General features: G+C 36.1%; 1 protein-coding gene across 4 annotated transcripts; it reads right to left on the bottom strand.

Moving 5' to 3' along the window:
• Positions 1 to 974: 974 nt before the first annotated feature.
• On the bottom strand, positions 975 to 21,530 carry LOC114289506 (D-tagatose-1,6-bisphosphate aldolase subunit). Of its 4 annotated transcripts, none has more exons than XM_082919394.1 (5): positions 20,957 to 21,530; positions 2,690 to 2,790; positions 2,057 to 2,173; positions 1,872 to 1,973; positions 975 to 1,293 (listed from the first exon to the last, which is right to left on the bottom strand). In XM_082919394.1, the coding sequence occupies exons 1-5, from the start codon at positions 21,201 to 21,203 to the stop codon at positions 1,123 to 1,125; spliced, it is 738 nt and encodes a 245-aa protein (XP_082775520.1). In that variant the 5' UTR covers positions 21,204 to 21,530; the 3' UTR covers positions 975 to 1,122. The 4 variants fall into 4 exon arrangements, with proteins under 4 accessions (XP_082775520.1, XP_082775518.1, XP_082775517.1 ...); XM_082919392.1 differs by having other exon boundaries at positions 20,954 to 21,514; XM_082919391.1 differs by lacking the exon at positions 20,957 to 21,530 and adding an exon at positions 8,225 to 9,599.
• Between the last annotated feature and the right edge of the window lie 1,292 nt (positions 21,531 to 22,822).

Here is a 22,822-nt window from a genome sequence, read left to right as displayed (position 1 = left end):
ATTAAAAGCCTAACAACCACCCATTACATGATCATCAGCTAAATACATAATAAAAATTAATTTGGTAAAATAAATAAATAAATATGTTAAAGATTTATAAATTTTACGTAATTTTATCTTTAGTGGGTAAAAATAATTTTTAAAAATTCAAAAATATTTTTTTGACATTTATTTTTGTTAAATTCGTTTATATTTATCAAATTGACGATTTTGCCCTTGAAGTTGAACAATAATATCTTCAATTGTCCTTATTTGGAATAAAATTCAAAATTCAGGGTCAAATGTGTCACAATTGAAAAGTCAGAGACCAAAGTGACACAAGACTCAAACTATAGGGATCGGTAATGTAATTCGCCCTAAAAGTTTTAAGATGGACAAGTCCAAAAAGATTTTAATTAAATAATGCATTCGCAACCCATTTCATCACATGTGATAGACTAAAGCGAAAGAATGGGATTATTATTCAGTATTTTTAAAATATGAATACGTGATACTTTATGAGATTTTGATTGGTAAAGAGGAATAGAAGCCCACAATTTATGTTGAACATGGGAAAAATAGAGACTAATAATTGATGAATGACTTAAAGTATGACCACATAATATTCCGAATTATTAAATAATTTGCCAAAAGAATGAGACATTCACACATAATATTTCTTCTTATTAAATTTTGATAAAAAAAATATATTATGTGCACAAAATTAATATATAAAAAAGTGCATAGAAAATATAATTGAGATTTGTCTAAAGTGTTTCCCGCGCCACACTAACGATAAATTTCAGACACCAACTGCATTATATCAATTCGTACATAAAATCTATTGATGAACATACAACTCATCATACCATTACCATTCATGAATTGGAAAAAATGGGGAAAAAAAAATATATATATATATATACATATATATTATAATCTAAGTCATTTCAAGCCTCATAATAAAACTTGAAGTACTATTTTGCGATCACCAATGGAACGAACAAAGAAGAATGACGGATTAAATATTAACATTAAACATTCTGGTGGATACGATTACAAACATTCTGGTTTTACACATGATGAGAAAAACAATTATGTACAAAATGCACAAACAATGGTTGGGACATCTTAGTAACTTATTTACAAGAAGTTCCATTGCCAATAGACCTTCTCTACAATCCCACCTCCACTTTGAACGGCAAGGTGGAGTGTTTCAGAAGCAGGAGGAACCCCCCAAAGTAGAGGCACAGCGACAGTCATGGTCAGCTTTTCATGCAAACCGCCCTTACTTGCCTTTTCTGCAGCAACAATCTGGAGAAACAAACATTTGAAACGTGAAACATGATATAATTAGATGTTTGAGGTACGCTTCCTCAACTAACAATACAAACCAAGAAAGAAAACTATACATTGTATTTATACTGTCAAATAGCCTTTGTTTCGGAATCATAAAAATGCAATAACAGGGCTTATTGACCAATATAAATATCCATATATCATGGGAACAGGTTTTATGAACCCTACTAGAATAGTTTTTTGGGACAACAGATATTAGACAGGGAAACTCTCCTATATCTAGGCATGGGGCGTTACTCTCTGTGTAGTGAATTCACATTATTATCTATATATACATGTTACTATTTTTAAGTTTTGGGTCTTCATGAAATAACCAACACAGTGAAAAAAACAAAATATGGTAATATTGCAACTTCCGTAACAAAAATAATAACGCACTTAATATTCACTTTCATAAAGTAACAATGGTGGAAACTCTTTTAAGCATCCAAGCATATGTCAGGCATATGTGGATACCAGTGCTATGACACAGAGATGGACAGGTGCCAAAAGGATTTCCAAAAAAAGAAAGAGGGGGGGGAAGTGATGCATACCTCCCCACCATGCTCCAAAACAGTGTCTTCCACAACATCACTTAGCATTTCTACAGAACGACAGAACCCTAGGATACAAAGCCTTCTGCCCATATCAAGTCCCTACATGACCAAATTTCAATATACATTAGACAAAGCTCTTAAGATGAAGAGGTTGTGGAGAAAATATTGTATCATTTAGTTACATTTGTTGCTGCAATATCAAAGAGTGCACCCAGACATAGGCCTTGATTTGGATCCATATAATCACTCTCCTGAAAGCGTTGGAATCTTTGAGAAGTTTTTGACTTCCCTTGCTTCTTCTGCATACCAAAAATATATGTCCATTACCAAGCTGTGGCCTAACTCAACAATGAGATGAGGTGTTAAAATTACAAAATGAAAGATAAATCAAGATGCAATATACGGTCTTAAGTGCCACATCTGTCATACTCAGAAATTCATATATTATCTCCGTATATCTTTCACGAAACTAGGAAGGTCAATTTTCAAGTGCAATAGAAAACTGATGCAAGAATAGTTGGAGTCATTCTGATTTACATGTGCACACAATAGACCACCAAGTAAAACATAAATCATGGAAAACTTAGTAAACACAAGTATTTTCAGGAAGTGAGAAGTCAGAAACCAGATACTAATGGGAAAGTTGAATTTGCTGGAGTCATTCCAATTGCATCCTGTTTTCCAACCATAACTGACTAATAAAAAATAATCACTAAAAGCACCAAATATAGAGCAAACATTATTAACTTTACCTTGAACGTAACTATCCACAAAATTACAGATCTTTAGAAGCTAAAATTAAGTAATTAACATACATCTGAAGAAGGGATGCGCCGAGGGACCAAAGAGCCTCCAATCTGAATGAGTCCGTCAGAAGTGAACAATGTGACTCGCTCCTCAGGAACCCACTGAATATCTGTAAATGCAGCAACAGAAGAATTCTCAAAATGTTGCAAGAAAACTTTAAGAAAAAAAGTTCTATGTTCTCAGTCTGAGTTGTGAAAACCCTCTGCATAAGTTTTAATTTATAAAAAATATAAATAAATAAACAATAAAGTAAAACACTTCATACACAATAGACAGTGAAGCAACGCAGTAACGAATCTGGATTTGATTATCTATGCCAAGCCATTAAACATACCACAGTTTATTAACTACATGCAAGAAAGCTTGAAATAAATTTGACAATCAACAACTTCCAACCCACACCAAATACATATATATATAATATACTGCCAACATCTTCAACCCCCTTGTAAGTCCTTGTCAACCCATGTTACAAACAGGATAAGAGGATTGCAGGAGAGTGAACTATGGACTACAGATAAATAGGCAGCACATTCTAAACTTGTTTTCCAATGCTCCCATCAAAAACGAATCTAAAGACATTAACATTTGAAAGCAGTTCAGATCTGAGAGAAATATATGAAATTCCAAGTCTCTTTCTTTTCCTGTAATTTCTCCACAAAGAAACCAAGTAAATAAACAATAGCCTGTTTACGTTACAGGCACTGATTGTGTTTAGATGGGCTAAAACGGACCTGATACAATATCTATATCCAATCTAGCATTTGAATGTGTTAGACCTCATATGGTACTTTGGATGTCTAATCCTCCAGGTTTATACATCACCTCTTCAAGGGACATAATCATACATATAATGCATGGCTATCCAAGTCTTTGGATAACGAAAACAATCGTCAGTCTTTCTGTTTAAACTTCCCACTTCCAACTAAAAATCTCTCCCTTCACTTGTCACAGACTGGGCAATTATCATCCTCCCGAGAAACCAGCTTCACGAGTGGTATTGCATACCCTGTGCATTAAGCCCAAGGATCCAACCCAGGTGAAGTGATAGGGATCTACACTTAGTTGCACAAAGCGGGAGCGGGGGAACGTGGCCACTTAGAGGAGTTATAGATTAGGAGCGCTCACGGAGTAATAATGGAGTGATATTATTATATATGATTTAATTAGATTTCTTTTAAACAATTAGATGATTTATTTTATTTATTATCCGTTAAAAAGTTAAGAAATAATAATTTACAAAAATTATTATATATGATATTTTAAGAAATAACAATTAGATATATTATTATGTAGTAGTTTGGGAAGTGCTAAATAAGTATACTTTTTTACTTTTTAAGAAAAATATGTATAGAAAAGTGAAGATGTAATGTGACCCATAAAAATAATTAAGTATATTTTTTTACTTTTTACAAAAAAGATATATAGAAAAATAGAGATGTGATGTGACTCAAAAAATATAAAAGATAAAAAATAAAAAATAAAAAGTGAGCTAATATAGCACTTCCCAAACAACCCTTATATATGATAAAAATTATAATTTATAAATTATATTATATATGATCAATTATATTATATGAAGTAAATTATATTAAAACAGAGAGAGAGAGAGAGAGAGAGCAGAGAACAAATCGAGAGACGATGAGAGAGAGAAACTCAGAGATGAAGAGAGAGAGAAGCTTAGAGACGAAGAGGAGATTGAGAGTAAGAAGAGAGAGAGACGAAGACAATCGAGATTGACAGTGCGAGAAGAGAGTGACGAAGATGATCAAAGAGAGAAAAAGAATGAGAGACAAAGAGATCGAGAAGAAAAGACAGAGAAAACAAGAGGTAGAGAGAGAAGAAGATCGAGAGATAGAGAGATCGAGAGTGAGGTTGAGATCGAGAGCTCGAGATCTTGATCACTTCCTTCTCGCATCAGATTCGTGTTTCTCACTTTTAAACTCGCGATTCTTTTTCGATTCTTCCTCAGAAGAGCAAAATTGCGCTTCTTCCTCAGATTCGTAAATATCATCCACGATTCCTACTACGAAGGATCTACCTTGTCTGCCTTGTTACTCACACACTTATGCACTTGCAAGGTGGTTGGTGTAGAACTTGTATTACCAATGAATCGGTACGTGACATGCTACCACTATCAATCCCTGATGCCCTCATCACGGAGACATTACCCTACCTGCCTTTATGCTTGTCTATTTCCCTACCCATGGGAACCTGCCCCCATATGGACACCAGCCTTAGTGCGGACCCCACAATGAAGGTGCTTGATGTAAGTCCCATGTACCATCCCTATCACAGTGCCCCTAGGTTGGCTCTGATACCGCTTGTCACGAACTCTCTCTCTTTCTCTCTCTCTCTCTCTCTCTCTCTCTCACACACACACACACAAAAAAAAAAAAATCCACAAAAGTATATACAAAGCAGCTAGCATGGCAATAAGGATACCTTTGACCCGAATCCATGCACTTGCAGTGCTATATTGGGTATATAAATTACAACTTGCTCCAACCTGAATTAGCTAATATAGAGATTACCAAATATACTGAAAATGCTTTGAAAGTCAACCCCACCTTCCTCTTGGTAGTTGTTATCCACTAAATGGATACCCTCACAAAAGAAAATATGCATTCAAGTGCCTACAATGATGGCTTAATTTCACATTTTTTTACAAAAAATAATAGACAATACCTTACCAGAGCATTTATGCAAAACAGAGAGATTTCTCTGTCTCTTTTCATTATGTGAAAATTTGAGCAGAGAAACTTTGGAAAAATTTGCTTCAGGATGTTATCTCCATTGATAATAGCTTTTTTATTTTTAAAGTAAAAAGTGAAGAGGCTAAAGACAAAATTTTGGAAGATGGCCCCTCTTACGTTGGGCCTAGATTGATTTTTGTTAAAAAAATGGCAACCTAGACTACAACTAACAAAGTGTGAATTTTCGAGTCTGTCGTTGTGGGTGAAATTGTATAATGCTCCTTTCAAGCTTTGGACTGAAGAGGGTTTGGGTTACATTACTAGCATCATGGGAAATCCTCTTTATTTGGATGAGCCTACTTGCAAGAGAAGCAGACTTACGTTTGTGAGAATATGTATTGAAATGCCAGCAAATAAAGAGATCCCTAAATCTTTCAAAATAAATCTTGGTTATGGTGACCCGTATGAGATTCAAGTTGAGATTCCATGGAAGCCTCAAAGGTGTGATGTTTGTAAGACTTTTGGTTATACCATTAATTTGTGCCCTCAAAAGCCAAAGGCTTTGAACCCTCCCTCTTTCAAACAAGAGTGGAGAGTCAAGGAGACTAAAATATAAATTCCGACTAAATAGGAAGTAGTGAAGAAAAAGGGGAGAGATGGTGGGCAAGGTTCAACGACGGTGATAAACAGAGAGAGAGAGACGCAGTCTTCCACCTCCTCAACATCTAATGCCTTTGATGTCCTTGAATCGTGTGATATGGGAGAGTTAGGGAATGGAGAATTAAGTCAAGAGCTGTTGTGCCAAATAAAGAGCCTAAAAAATAGAGGGAGTCTATCTCCAAGTGACCCCAGTAATGGGGAGACTACAAAGGAGGATAATAGAAGAAAACTCAAAGCGAAACTTCATAGCTTGAAGAGTGTTAGAGGGAAATTTTGAATCCTTTTTGTTGTGAATGTTGTATTTGTCTTCTATAGGCTTAGTTTTGTTTCTTTTGATGGAGCAATTGTTTTTTTTTTTTTTAATTTTGTTCTCTCTACAAAAGATGTGTATTGAATTTCATTGTATATCTTTCTTTTTTGGTTATAATATGACTTTCTTATCCAAAAAAAGAGAGATATCTCTGCTGAAAGCAGATAGATCAATCATCCGGGATGACCCTCAAGAAGACATAAATCAGCTAAGAGTATAGTTGGCTTATTAAATAGAATTACAAATAGTAGGCAGTCCCTCTACTTCACTGTAGAGATGGATATCACCTTAATGTTTGAGGGAGATGCACATTTTAGTGAATCATATTGACAGAAAATGGTTTTATTAAATATAACTACATGCTACCAACCACAGTAATAACAATCTCACAACCTTAAATGATGACAATTAAACTAAAGTATGAACTCTGCGTTTCAACAAGTCCAGTCTGAAGAAACCAGAGAATGAATCTGAATCCAGTGAGCTATGAAACTTATGTATAGTTGGTATAGATCTCTGATAATGGTCTTTGATAATTGCAAGCTCCTCACTGCCTGGTAAGCCCATACAACCTTGTTGTCTTCAATTTTTTGTCTCAGTCCATACAACCTCCTCTTCTTCTTCTTGTTCAATTCTCTATCTCTCATACAAATCCACAGAAGTATATACATAGCAGCTAGCATACCATTAGAGATACCTTTGACCTCAATCTATGTGCTTGCAGTGCTATATTGGGTATATAACTTACAAATTGATCCAACCAAAATTAGCTAATATGGAGATTACCAAATATATTGAAAATGCTCTGAAAGTCAACCCCGACCTTCCTCTTGGTAGTTAATGTCCATGTCTTTAATTTTACATTGATTACAAAATAGCAGAGAATACCTTACCCAAACATTTATTGGCAATAGATAGATTTTCTCTGCTTAAAGATACTAGATCAATCATCTGGGGATCACCCTCAAGCAGACAAGAATCAACTTAAGAGTATAGTTGGTATATTAAATAGAACTACAAATAGTAGGTTAGTCCCTCTACTTCACTGTAGAAGTGAATTTCATCTTAATGTTTGAGGGAGATGCTGATTTTAGCAACTCACATTGGCAGCAAATGGTTTATAAAATTGAACTACATGCTACCAGTATAATTATAATTGCATCATTAGATGATGATGACAATCAAACTAAAGTATAGACTCTACGTTTCATTGATGATGGTGTTTCCATCATTGTCTCTCTTTAAATGGGGGTTGAGAAGCTTGAGCAAAGACCACTTTACAGAGACAGTTACACCTAATGGTATGATCCATCAAGGACTTGAACAAATAGCCCTTATTACCATTCTACATTCTTATCTTACATTACAGCTATGTGTAAGTAAGAGGTGCACAATAATCCCATATAAATCTGATTATTGTTTAATGCCTAAACAAATCAAGCAACAACCAATCGGGTTTTCACAAACCAAAATCAATTGATATTAGGAAAAATTCTAGCACTCTAAAACCGGCACTGGATTCCATCTATATTTTGGCATGAAATGCTAACGGCATGGATTTAGAATTAAAATATAAAAATTTATTTGGCAAATAGACCTTGAAATGAAAAGGTGTAATTTTTCGAAGAAAAATATTCAAAAATTAACTAGTAATCATGAAGTTGAATCTATCCCTATGCAGTCAAATCATGGAATATCAAAATCCTAGCAAACCAAACATGTCACGATACATTGATTTCACGTTTCAATATTGATTATCCAATCAAACAGAAAACATAGAAGACAAAACGATTATCTAATTAAACAATCACAAACTCACTTAATATATAAATTGAGAGAGAAATCAGAAAAGGAAAGTGAGGAATCGAACAACAAACCACCGTATCCATCGGAAGATTCCCAAGGATAGAACCCAAACGGATCGTCGCCGAGGAAATTGCCGGAGTTGGAAGCTTTGGTGCTGATAGAGAAGAAACAAGGAGTGGAATGGGGGCAAACAAAAGAGAAACTACAGAGCGAATTTAGGGGAGATGAGGAGAGAGAGGAATAAGAGGTTTCTTTGGAGCGAGAAATTGAGGAGAGAGAAGAGGAGAAGGTGCAGAAGCACAGAGCTGAAGTTTCCGCCATTGAAGAGAGAGAGAGAGAGGCTTAGGGAATTGCTCCGGAGGTAATTGATGGAATTGGGGAATCTAAGGAATGGAGAGAGGAATGGGAATGGAAAAAGGAGCGAAGGGAAAATTAAAAAAGAGGAAAGGGATAGAAAATTTGGACGCCACATGTTCTGTTGTTTTATGACATGGATGGGAAGCTTGGGAACCGGGTTCGGAACGGTTGGTCGGTTGGTTCTTCACCTCCCTCCTCTCTTTTGTTTTTTTCTCGCAAATTTTGCAAGAATTTTCTCAGGAAAATGATAATTTGGATGGAATATATTCATAGAAAAATTAAAGGATCTATCATATTTAAAAGAAATTAATATACTTTATTATTTTGTAAATGTTATGATTTATGTATAATAATAGATAAACAAGAAATTTACGTACTATAGCATTTTATTGTCTTTTCATTCTATATTCAAATACTAATTATTAAAAAATTGATTATCAAATTTTTAATAAAATTTTTGTTTGTATATCATTTCTCTACATATAAAAATAATATTAATTTACTCAAAAAAATATAGGGATTTTTTTAAGATCATTGGTATTAAGATTTTATAATATAAATGACACTCAATATTTTTATAATGTCTAAGGTCCCTCAACATCTGGACGAATTTTCTCTGGACTTCACAGAGAATTTTTCTGGTCGAATTTTCTTTGGACTTCACAAAGAAAATCTACTTCATAGAGAATTTCTCTAGACGAATTCTTTGGACTTCACAGAGAAATTTTAGTTCACAGAAAATTTCTCTGGTCAAATTTTCTCTAGATTTCACTAAGAAATTCTGGTTTTCGTTATTATTGAGAATTTCTCTAGACTATAAATTTGAATTGTTGAGAATTTATCTGGACTATAAATCTATAATTTATTGCAGGGTGCATTCACAAGGCTTCATTATTATTCAGAAGCAAAAGAGAAACAATAATTATAAGCAAACCAGAGAATTTGGGAAAGATGAGGAATGAAGTTGGAAGAAATTTTCTCTAGTTGCCGCTTTAGGTGCTGAAGAAACTTCAGGGGCCTTATTCACCATAGGCTCGGGTTGTACTCCTCATCACCTTCATTAAGAATGTCTTCTTCACTTTCACTTTCCTGTAATTCAACATCACATTTGAGTGATAGTTTTCCACGACTCAACATTTTTTTTAACCACCTATTAATATAATGCCACAAGTGAAAAACATATAAATCCTGAATTGCTCAAAATTAGGAAAACTTCACTCAACTCAACGAGTCTTTGTCCCAAATACTCAAGGTCGCTACATGGATCTATCTCTTCCAAACCAAAAAAATATTAAAAGATAACAAAACAAAAGAGAACGGAACTATTAATCAAGAAGTAAAAGTCATAATTGATATATGTATATGTATTTATATTACAGGGTAAATCTACATCAGATACAAATTCTAAAATTTTACATAAAAGGCTTGTTTCAGTCAAGTATCATAATATTAACTGTTGAATGGTCTCCAATTGATAGCATGAATGCAAACAGAAATTCCAACCTATCTTCATTCTTGGACCTTGCTTCTTAATAGTGTGAAAACAGTTTTCAACTTTTATGACTACATCTCCTACGCATTGAGATAGAACCAACCCAAGCCAATGATTCTACCTCAACAAGCAATCATCATTCTACAGAAACCACAGTACCATTGTCAAATAAGGTGCAAACCTCAAATATTATGGATAGAAAGTCGTTCAAAAAGAAATTATTGTTTTGTCAAAACTAAACCTTCATTTGTCTCAATGGAAAATAACAAATTAAAAGCCTATCATCTGAAAACTCGATCTAGAGAAAATTACCAAATCCAGAGAAAATTCAAGGGTAATCCAGAGAAAATGCCAAATCCAGAGAAAATTTGATCTATAGAAAATTCAAGGTAATCCAGAGAAAATTGTCAAATACAGAGAAAATTGTCAAATCCAAAGAAAAGTGGCCAAATCCAAAGAAATTTTGGCAATCCAGAGAAATTCAACACCGTCAAGCTTGTAGGAAACATTGTATTCAACATTGTCAACACAAACAATATATGCATACATATGCATATATATATGATACATACATATACATACACATTTATCAACAATGAGGAGATAAATAAGCAGCACATTCTAAAACTTGTTTTCCAATGCTCCCATCAAAAACGAATCTAAAGACATTAACATTTGAAAGCAGAAAAAACACAGGAAAGTTGATTAAGAAAATATCACTAGTTTAGATCTGAGAGAAATATATGAAATTCCAAGTCTCTTTCTTTTCCTGTAATTTCTCCACAAAGAAACCAAGTAAATAAACAATAGCCTGTTTACGTTACAAGCACTGATTGTGTTTAGATGGGCTAAAACGAACCTGATACAATATCTATATCCAATCTAGCATTTGAATGTGTTAAAAGCTCAGCTGGTACTTTGGACGTCTAATCCTCCAGATTTATACATCACCTCTTCAAGGGACATAAGCATCCATATGATGCATAGCTATCCAAGTCTTTGGATAACGAAAACAATCGTTAGTCTTTCTGGTTAAACTTCCCACTCCCAACCAAAAATCCCTCTCTCCACTTGTCACGGACTGGACAATTGTCATCCTCCCGAGAAACCGGCTCCACGAGTGGTATTGCGTACCCTGTGCATTAAGCCCAAGGATCTAACCCAGGTGATGCAATAGAGATCTACACTTAATTGCACGAAGAGGGAGCAGGGAAACGTGGCCACTTAGAGTCGTCGTAGATTAGAAGCGCTTACGGAGTGATAATGGAGTGATATTATTATATATGATTTAATTAGATTTCTTTTAAATAATTAGATGGTTTATTTTATTTATTATATGTTAAAAATTTAAGAAATAATAATTTACAAAAATTATTATTATATATGATATTTTAAGAAATAACAATTAGACATTTTATTATATATGATAAAAATTATAATTTATAAATTTTATTATATATATTATATACGATAAATTTTACTATATATATTATATATGATCAATTATATTATATAAAGTAAATTATATTAAAACACACACACACACACATAGAGAGAGAGAGAGAGAGAGAGAGCATAGAACAAATCGAGAGACAGAGAGAGAGAAGCTCAGAGACGAAGCTCAGACACGAAGAGAGAGAGAGAAGTTCAAAGACGAAGAGGAGATCAAGAGTGAGAGAAGAGAGAGAGAGAGACGAAGACAATCGAGATCAACAGTGAGAAAAGAGAGTGACGAAGATGATCAAAAAGAGAAAACGAACGAAAGACAGAGATTGAGAAGAAAATAGAGAAAACACGAGGTAGAGAGAGAAGAAGATCGAGAGTGAGGTCGAGATCGAGAGCTTGAGATCTTGATCGCTTCCTTCTCGCATCAAATTCACGTTTCTCACTCCTCAAACTCACGATTCTTCTCCAATTCTTCCTCAAAAGCGCAAAATCGTGCTTCTTCCTCAGATTCATGAGTATCATCCACGATTCCTGCTACTAAAGATCTACCTTGCCTACTTTCTTGCTCAACACTTAAGTGTTTGCAAGGTGGTTGGTGTAGAACTTGCATTACCAATGAATCGGTACATGACATGCTACCACTGCCAATCCCTGATGCCCTTGTCAAGGAGACATTACCCTGCCTGCCTTTATGTTTGTCCGTTTCCCTACTCATGGGAACCTGCCCCGTATAAACACCAACCTTAGTGCGGACCCCACAATGAAAGTGCATGGTGTAAGTCCCACGTACCATCCCTATCACGGTGCCCCTAGGCTGGCTCTGATACCACTTGCCACTCTTTCTCTCTCTCTCTCTCTCTCTCACACACACACACACACAAATCCACAAAAGCATATACAAAGAAACTAGCATGGCAATAGGGATACCTTTGACTCGAATCCATGCACTTGCAGTGCTATATTGGGTACATAAATTACAACTTGCTCCAACCTGAATTAGCTAATATAGAGATTACCAAATATACTGAAAATGCTTTGAAAGTCAACCCCACCTTCCTCTTGGTAGTTGTTATCCACTAAATGGGTACCCTCACAAAAGAAAATATACATTCAAGTGTCTACAATGATGGCTTTAACTTCACATTTTTTCACAAAAAATAATAGACAAAACCTTACCAGAGCATTTATTCAAAACAAAGAGATTTCTGTCTCTTTCCATTATATGAAAATTTGGGCAAAGAAACTTTGGAAAAATTTGCTTCAGGATGTTATCTCCATTGATAATAGCTTTTTTATTTTTAAAGTAAAAGGTGAAGAGGCTATGGACAAAATTTTGGAAAATGGCCCCTATTACGTTGGGGCAAGATTGATTTTTGTTAAAAAAATGGCAACCTGGACTAAAACTAACAAAGTGTGAATTTTCAAGTGTGCCGTTGTGGATGGAGTTGTATAATGTTCTTTTAGAGCTTTGGACTGAAGAGGGTTTGGGTTACATTGCTAACATCATGGGAACTCCTCTTTATTTGGATGAGCCTACTTTCAAGAGAAGCAAACTTACGTTTGTGAGAATATGTATTGAAATGCCAGCAAATAAAGAGATCCCTGAGTCTTTCAAAATAAATCTTTGTTATGGTGACCGGTATGAGATTCAGGTTGAGGTTCCATGGAAGCCTCAAAGGTGTGATATTTGTAAGACTTTTGGTCATACCATTAATTTGTACCCTCAAAAGCCAAGGACTTTGAACCCTTCCTCTTTCAAACAAGAGTGGAGAGTCAAGGAGACTAAAATATAAATTCCGACTAAATGGGAAGTGGTGAAAAAAAAAGAAGAGAGATGGTAGACAAGGTTCAATGACAGTGATAAACAAAGAGAGAGAGAGAGACACACACACACACACACAGTCTTCCGCCCCCTCAACATCTAATGCCTTTGATGTCCTTGAATCGTGTGATATGAGAGAGTTAGGGAATGGAGAATTAAGTCAAGAGTTGTTGTGTCAAATGAAGAACCTAAAAAATAGAAGGAGTCCATCTCCAAGTGACCCCAGTAATAGGGAGACTACAAAGGAGGATAACAAAAGAAAACTCAAAGCGAAACTTCATAACTTGAAGAGTGCTAGAGGGAAATTTTGAATCATTTTTATTGTGAATGTTGTGTTTGTCTTCTATGGGCTTAGTTTTGTTTCTTTTGATGGAGTAGTTGTTTTTGTTTAATTTTGTTCTCTCTACAAAATATATGTATTGAATTTCATTGTATATCTTTCTTTTTTGATTATAATATGACTTTCTTATCCAAAAAAAAGAGGGATTTCTCTGCTGAAAGCAGATAGATCAATCATCCAGGGATGACCCTCAAGAAGACATAAATCAGCTAAGAGTATAGTTGGTTTATTAAATAGAATTACAAATAGTAGGCAGTCCCTCTACGTCACTGTAGAGATGGATATCACCTTAATGTTTGAGGGAGATGCACATTTTAGTGAATCATGTTGACAACAAGTCTAGTTTGAAGAAACCAAAGAATGAATCTGAATTCAGTGTGAGCTATGAAACTTATGTATAGTTGGTATAGATCTTTGATAATGGTCTTTGATAATTGCAAGCTCCTCACTGCCTAGTAAGCCCATACAACCTTGTTATCTTCAATTTTTTGTCTCAGTTCATACAACCTCCTCTTCTTCTTCTTGTTCAATTCTCTATCTTTCATACAAATACAGAAGTCTATACAAAGCAGCTAACATACCATTAGAGATACCTTTGACCCCAATCTTGTAAGATTTCTGAAGGTTTTTATGTATATTCAATTGTGTAAAGTATTCATTAGTTTATATAGCCCTAATCTATGACTGAACAAGGAATGACTGAAAAAGGAAATACATACGCCTAATTCCTAATATACATAACCATGCCAAACAATCATGCCATATATACAATATATTCCCACACCCCCGCTCCAACTCAAGGTGTTTCAACAAAAAACACTGAGAGTTTACGAAGAAGAAACTAAAACCGAGCGGTAGTGTGAGTCTTGGTGAAGAAGTCCACAAGTTGCAAAGCCAAGGAAACGAACGGAAGCGAGAGAGAGCCAGACTGCAGATGCAGTCGGACAAAGTGACAATCAATCTCAATGTGTTTCGTCCGTTCATGGAAGAGAGTATTGTAGGCAATCTGAATAGCACTACGGTTGTCACAATAGAGAGAGGTCGGAGAAGACTGAGGGACACCCAAATCAAAGAGAAGACAATGAAGCCAAACAAGTTCAGCACTAGCACGAGCCATAGCACGCTACTCAGCTTCAGCAGTAGAGCGAGCAACAACAGTTTGTTTCTTGCTTTTCCAAGAGATCAAGGAATCGCCAAAAAACATACAGAAACCAGAGGTGGACTTGTAATCATTAACATCACCAGCCCAATCAGAATCAACATAGGCCACCAAGTCTAAAGAGGAAGTAGAGGACAACAGTAAACCCTGAAATATGGTACCCCGGAGATAGCAAAGAATGCGACCCAAAGCAGCCCAATGGGTAGAGCGAGGAGCAAAAACGAACTGACTAACCACACGCACAGCATAAGCAAGATCAAGGCGAGTAGCAGTCGAATAAACTAAACAACCCACAAGCTCACGATGGACCGTGGGATCATCCAGAGGGACACCATCAGTAGAGTTGAGCTTGACATTAAGCTAAATAGGTGTATCAGAAATCTTAGTATCAGTAAGACCGGCACGGTGAATAACCTCATTAGCATATTTTGCCTAAGATAAGAAATAGCCCTTTGGAAAAGAGGCAACCTCACTACCAAGAAAATATCGCAATGAACCCAGATCTTTCATTTCGAAGGTGCGGAAGAGATGTTGTTTGACCTCAGAGATAACAAAAGAGTCAGAGCCAGTAATGATCATATCATCCACATAGAATAAGAGAGCAACAAAACCAACCGATGTATGTCTCAAAAACAAAGCAGCGTCGGAAGCAGAAGGATGAAACCCAAACTTGATAACAGCAGTCTGAAAGCGATCATACCAAGCACGAGGAGATTGCTTCAAATCATACAGAGCATGCCGAAGATGACAAACCGGCCCGGAGGAGTGGAGAAGGCCAGGGAGAGGACGCATGCAAACTTCCTCAGTGAGATAACCATTAAAAAAAGCATTTTTAACGTCTATCTGATAAAGAGGCCAATGTTGAACAACAACAGAAATCAAGGTACGGACGGTAATCATCTTGGCAATAGAGGCAAATGTTTCCTCATAATCAATACCATACTCCTGCGAGAAACCCTTTGCAACCAAGCGAGCTTTGTATCGCTCGAAAAAACCATCAGAATGAGTCTTGACCTTATAGACTCATTTGCAACCAACCAGATTCTTGCCAGGAAGCAAAGGACCCAACTCCCGAGTGTTAGTCTTCTGCAAGGCAAACAATTCATCCTCCATAGCTTGAACCCAATTAGGATCCTGACAGGCCTCCGTGTTCTAAAAAAGAATTAATAACAGACAAAAAAGTATGCCAGGAAGCAGAAAAACATATATTAGACCAACCCAAGCTGTTTGAAGGACGACGCTGACGAGTAGGATATCGGTGTGCAGCACGATCAGAGTGGTCAGAAGCAGGAGGATCAGCAGTAGGGGCAAAGACAACTGGTGGAGCAGGAGCCTTGCGACGAGAATAAACTAACAACGGAGGAGATAAAGAAGTCGAAGAAGGAGAAACAGCCAGAGGTGAAGCAAGATGAGAAGATGAAACAAGCTCAGGAGGAACTGTGGAGATGTACTCATTAGAAGGGACCTCAGAAGGAAACGGATCAATGTGAACCAAATCCCCAGTTCAAGAAAAGAAACATGACGGGAGACATAAAGACAACGGGAAATAGGGTCGTAACACCGATAGCCTTTCTGAGTAAAACTATAACCCAAAAAGACACAGAGGACAGACCAGGCACTAAGTTTGGTCCTATCTTTGCCGAAAAAAAGGACAAAACAGGTAGAGACCCAAACACACGAAGTTGGGAGCAGTTAGGAATTTGGGAGAGCAAAGCCTTATAAGGAGACCGACCAGAAAAAAAGGGAGTAGGCATGCGGTTGAGAAGAAAAGCAGCAGAAAGAACTGCCTTCCCCAGAATGGAGCCAAAACTGAGGCAGAGAGAAGAAGAGACCTAACTGTCTCAAGGAGATGACGGTGTTTACGCTCGGCTCGACCATTTTGGGCAGGTGTATCTGTATAGGAAGTTTGGTGAATGGCACCCAAATTGGCCAAATACTCACAGAACTCATTTTTAAAATATTTCCCACCCAAGTCAGACTGTAATACTTTAATTATAGACTCGAACTGAGTAGTAATCATAAACTGAAAGGTACGATATATCTGATAGAAATCGAACTTATGAGTTATAAGATAAACCCAAGTGTAACGGGTGCAGTCATCAACAAATGGCACATAGTATCCAGAACCCCATTTGGTGAGAACATGAGAAGGGCCCCAGACATCAGTATGAACTAAAGAAAACGATGTAGCAGATATAGAAGTACTTTTACGGAAAGGTAAGGCTGTCATTTTGGCAAGTTTACACCCCCGACACTCAGTAAATTGACTAGGAGAAACTTTACCCAATATACCTGACTAAGCTAAAGACCGTAAGCGGTCAGCAGACAAATGCCCTAATTTGGAATGCCACAAATAGAAAGGACTTGACAGAGAACCTAACTGAAAAGAAAAAAAGGCAGTCAGAGAGGTAATCATAGGGAGATGTAAGCTCTCCACCACATAGAGGTCTCCAACTCTACAGCCAGTCCTAATCTGCTGCTTGGACATCTGATCCTGCACAGAACAGATAGAAGAAGAAAAGATAACATCAAAACCGGAGGCATCAAGTTGACTAATAGATAATAAACTAACAAATAACTGAGGAACATATAAGACAGATGGAATAGAGACTGCAGACATAGCAGACGGTAAGACAGACCCAAAGCAGACGGTAGGACAGACCCAACAGAGATAACAGACATACCAGACCTATTAGCAGCATTGACAGTAATAGAAAAGGAAGGAGGAATATAATTTTAAAGTAAGGAGAGATGGGGAGTTATATGATGAGAGGCACCGAAGTCAAAAATCCAGACAGACGAAGAAATATCTTAAGAAGACCCAAACAAACCTGAATGAAGAGGGGAAACAATAGAGGCAGACGGGGATGGCTGGGAGGTAGATAATACATGCCGATGCTGACTAATCAGTGTATGCTAAAGCTAACTAATCTGAATAGTCAAGGAAGCCAAGTCAGGATCAGGAGCTGGAGCAGATGCAGTAGAATTAGTAGGAGGCCGAACGGTACTCAGAGGAGGAGCGTAGAACTTGATCGAAAACTACTGAGAAGACGAGGCAGATACAGGCAAAGCAGACAAACATCTCTTCTTAGGACAATGATACTTCCAATGGCCTTTCTGATGGCAGAAAACACACTCATCAAAAGCCAAAGACATCATAGTAACTAGAAAACTGAGGGATTCAAGTGCAATAAATCCTCGCGAAACCCGATGGAGACAAACAGGATTTTTGCGAATCAGATGGTTACAGTCGATAGGCCACGACTCGAACTCAGATGGGTCACAATGAACACAAATGGGTCGACCACCAAAGAACTCAATTGAGTCCAAAACCATAATCAGAATCAGAACCAGAACTCGAACTCAACCTCGTGAGCCAAAAGTTGAGTCCGACAAGCCAGAGGAGGTTGTTTAATCGCGAATTAGAGGAGTTTCGAACTAGGTGGGATGGATCACAATTCTAGTGCTCGAGGGGTTGCAATTTCAATGAAGGTAGATTCTGAACCAGATAAAACTTTGAACGAAGAAGGAACTTCGATCAATCAGAAGCCAGAATGAACGATAGCTCTGATACCATGTAAGATTTCTGAAGGTTTTTATGTATATTCAATTGTGTATGTTTACAAAGTATTCATTAGTTTATATAGCCCTAATCTATGACTGAACAAAGAATGACTAAAAAAGGAAATACATACGCCTAATTCCTAATATACATAACCATGCCATATATACGATATATTCTCACAAATCTATATGCTTGCAGTGCGATATTGGATATATAGCTTACAAATTGATCCAACCAAAATTAGATATGGAGATTACTAAATATACTGAAAATGCTTTGAAAGTCAACCCCAACCTTCCTCTTGGTAGTTAATATCCACTAAAAGGGCACCCTCACAAAAGAAAATATGCATTCTACAATGGCGTCTTTAATTTTACATTGTTTACAAAATAACAGAGAATACCTTACCCAAACATTTATTGGCAATAGATAGATTTTCTCTGCTTAAAGATAATAGATCAATCATCGGGGGATCACCCTCAAGCAAGACAAGAATCATCTTAAGAGAATAGTTGGTTTATTAAATAGAACTACAAATAGTAGGTTAGTCCCTCTACTTCACTGTAGAAGTGGATTTCACCTTAATGTTTGAGGGAGATGCTGATTTTAGTGACTCACATTAGCAGCAAATGGTTTATAAAATTGAACTACATGCTACCAACCAGTATAATTACAATTGCATCATTAAATGATGATGACAATCAAACTAAAGTATAGACTCTGCGTTTCATTGATGATGGTGTTTCCATCATTGTCTCTCTTTAAATGGGGGTTGAGAAGCTTGAGCAAAGACCACTTTAAATAGACGGTTACACTTAGGGTGTGTTTGATTGGACGGACTGGAAAAGGGGGGATTAGAATCCATCGGACTTGAGTCCTGGGACTGTGAATCCCCCGGACTATTTGGTCGGATTGGATATGTATCCTGTGTTTGTTTTTTCATGGGATTAGATGTCTGGATAGGACTATTTTCAGTGAATCCAACGTTTGGTTGGACGGACTGGATAGGATAAATGAACAAAAGACTATTTTACCCTTTTCAATTGTTTACTAAGTAACAGTAATATTAAACATATCTTTAATATTTTAATTATTTTTAATTAAATAAATTCGTTTTTTTTAAATTAAATAAATAAATATCAATAAAATTTGTTTTAAATCATTACTGTATAACAAATCATTATTTTTTTTACATGCAAAACTTTACTGTGTTTGTTTATTTACACAATTAAACATTAAACATACTAATGGTTAAATTTTGTTTAAAGATATTTAAACATACTAATATTGATAAAAAAATTTGACTGGTACAGATTATTTTTATTTTTAAATTAAACATACTAATGGTTAAATGTTTAAATTTTTATTTAAACAATTAACATTGAAATTATTTTGATGTACAGATTATGTTTAAACAATTAACAATTAACAATTAAATAAATGTTGATGTACAGATTATGTTTAAACAATTAACAAATGTTGATGTAATTAACAATTAACAAATGTAGATGTAATCAAATGTTGATGTACAAATGTTTAAATCTTTAAATAAAACATAATTTAAATAAATGAAATTATTTATTGTTGAAATTAAACATTTAATTGTTTAAATAAAACATCTATTAAAACATCTATTAAATTTAAATAATGAAATTAAATAAAACATAAACAAAATTTTAAAATAAAACATCAATAAAATATCTATAAAAAAATTATTTTAAAAAATTAAATAAATAAAACATTAATAAAAAGTTAAATAAAATTATTTTATTTTTAAATTGAGACATTTAAATTTTATTAAATATAATACATAATTAAATAGTAGAGGGTCAAAATTGTCATTTTCGCATCTAATCCAAACAGTGATTAGTCCCCCCAAAACAATCCCACCCCCCCCCCAGGATAGGATAGTCCCCCATATGGGGGACATGGAGTCCGGCCGGACATGGAGTCCGCCGGACTAAAAAAAAATCAAACGACGGATAAGGAACACTATTTGGATTACAATCCAAATAGTGGATAGTCCACCCCCCTTATCCCGCGAATCAAACACGCCCTTAATGGTATTATCCATCAAGGACTTGAACAAATAGCCCTTATACCATCCTCCATTCTTATCTTACATTACAGCTCTGTGTAAGTAAGAGGTGCACAATAATCCCATATAAATCTGATTATTGTTTAATGCCTAAACAAATCGAGCAACAACCAATCAGGTTTTCACAAACCAAAATCAATTGATATTAGGAAAAATTCTAGCACTCTAAAACCGGCACTGGATTCCATCTATATTTTGGGATGAAAGAATTAAAATATAAAAATTTATTTGGCAAATAGACCTTGAAATGAAAAGGCGTTATTTTTTGAAGAAAAATATTCAAAAATTAACTAGTAATCATGAAGTTGAATCTATCCCTATGCAGTCAAATCATGGAATATCAAAATCCTAGCGAACCAAACATGTCACGATACATTGATTTCACGTTTCAATATTGATTATCCAATCAAACAGAAAACATAGTAGACAAAACGATTATCTAATTAAACAATCACAAATTCATTCAATATATAAATTGAGAGAGAAATCATAAAAGGAAAGTGAGGAATCGAACAACAAACCACCGTATCCATCGGAAGATTCCCAAGGATAGAACCCGAACGGATCGTCACCGAGGAAATTGCCGGAGTCGGAAGCTTTGGCACTGATAGAGAAGAAACGAGGCGAGGAATGGGGGCGAACAAACGAGAAACTACGGAGCGAAGTTAGGGGAGATGAGGAGAGAGAGGAATATGAGGTTTCTTTGGAGCGAGAAATTGAGGAGAGAGAAGAGGAGAAGGTGCAGAAGCACAGAGCTGAAGTTTCCGCCATTGGAGAGAGAGAGAGAGAGAGAGAGAGAGAGGCTTACGGTATTGCTCCGGAGGTAATTGATGGAATTGGGGAATCTGAGGAATGGGAATGGAAAAGGAAGCGAAGGGAAAATTGAAAAAGAGGAAAAGGATAGAAAATTTGGACGCCACATGTTGTGTTGTTTTATGACATGGATGGGAAGCTTGGGAACCAGGTTCGGAACGGTTGGTCGGTTGGTTCTTCGGCTCCCTCCTCTCTCCGTTTTTTTTTCTCGCAAATTTCGCAAGAATTTTCTCGAGAAAAGGATAATTTGGATGGATTATATTCATGATAAATTAAAGGATCTATGGATTATATTCATGATAAATTAAAGGATCTATCATATTTAGAAGGACTTAAGATACTTTATTATTTTATAATGGGACCCCCTGTTTTTTTTTTTTTTTTAGCCATACATTCTGTCTGCTAGGTCGTCAAGATCTGCTACTGAGAGTTGGTCGTAAAAGTCATCTCCATCTCCCATGGGTGGTTCATCGTTCCATTCTTGATCATTCTCTCCCATCACTGGTGATTCATGAGAGACGCCATGCTGGTAGTTCGGGTACTGACTTTCATCGACAAATGTCTCTTTGCTGAATGGATATCTTGGGATGGCTAAATTACAATGTATCTTCTGATGTCTATCTTCACAAACTAGATGTCTATAATTTCCATTATAGGCTAAGAGAGAGTTGCTAGCAAATTTTCTCCATTTGTTGAGCTGGTCTTTGAGTGAAAATCTTCTGCATGGCCAGGGTCTCCTATTGAGAAGTCCTGGGTATCCTGGACATGTAGAGGTTCCTCTGAGGTACATTTTGTGTTTAGCTGAGTTGCACCATATTCCCTTCCACTCTGGTAGTTTGCTATCTATCAAGGCTTCCCCATACGGATGATGTTCTTCCATTACGCATAGTACTGCATAAGCAAGCTTGTGTCCAAAGTTATTTGTCTGATCTGGATCTGTGAAAATTAGTCTAGAGACAAAGCCGTAATCTAACAATTTTGGAGCTGTTAGATAACGAGTTTCGCCCCTAATTTCTATCTCCAGCAGCTCGAATGTAGCTAAATTTATCTGGCAAAGGCAAATGCTGAAATCTAAGTTACACTGACATCTGCCAAAATGTTCTGACCTCTTATTGCATTTTTCTTCGTCTAAGCAGGGTTGCTCTTCATCTTCATAGGTATAGGTCCATCGGTAAGCTAGGCCGGGGCAGTCAACCCTTGCTATGGAGAGATCTTGAAGAAACTGCTGAATAATGACTAACTCGTTGTTTCTGCTATCTCCGGCTAAGGTATAAATATAGGGTTTTAGGTCTTCCATTACTTGGCTTTTCTCACAAAGGGATCGAATGATAGAATGCCTGAAGAAATACATTCTAGCACTCAATTGGTCAAATTCCTCACTAGTGAGTTGTTTGATTTCTGGGCTAGGTAAGGAGGTAGGTGTTCTTTCTGGAGCTAATTTTTTAAGCTGGTTGGTTAAGGTTCTAATGGTTGCTCTCAATTGTTTTTCTTCGTCTCGGAGCTGGTCTAGCTCGTCACTGACCTTCTTGCCTTTATCCATAATTTTCTTGAAATTTCTGGAAAGGCCTTCACAATGT

Source organism: Camellia sinensis, chromosome 3 (assembly GCF_055761805.1).
Source record: "Camellia sinensis isolate YWXY chromosome 3, ASM5576180v1, whole genome shotgun sequence".
Lineage (NCBI taxonomy): Eukaryota > Viridiplantae > Streptophyta > Magnoliopsida > Ericales > Theaceae > Camellia > Camellia sinensis.
This window is presented reverse-complemented; position numbering and strand designations above follow the sequence as displayed.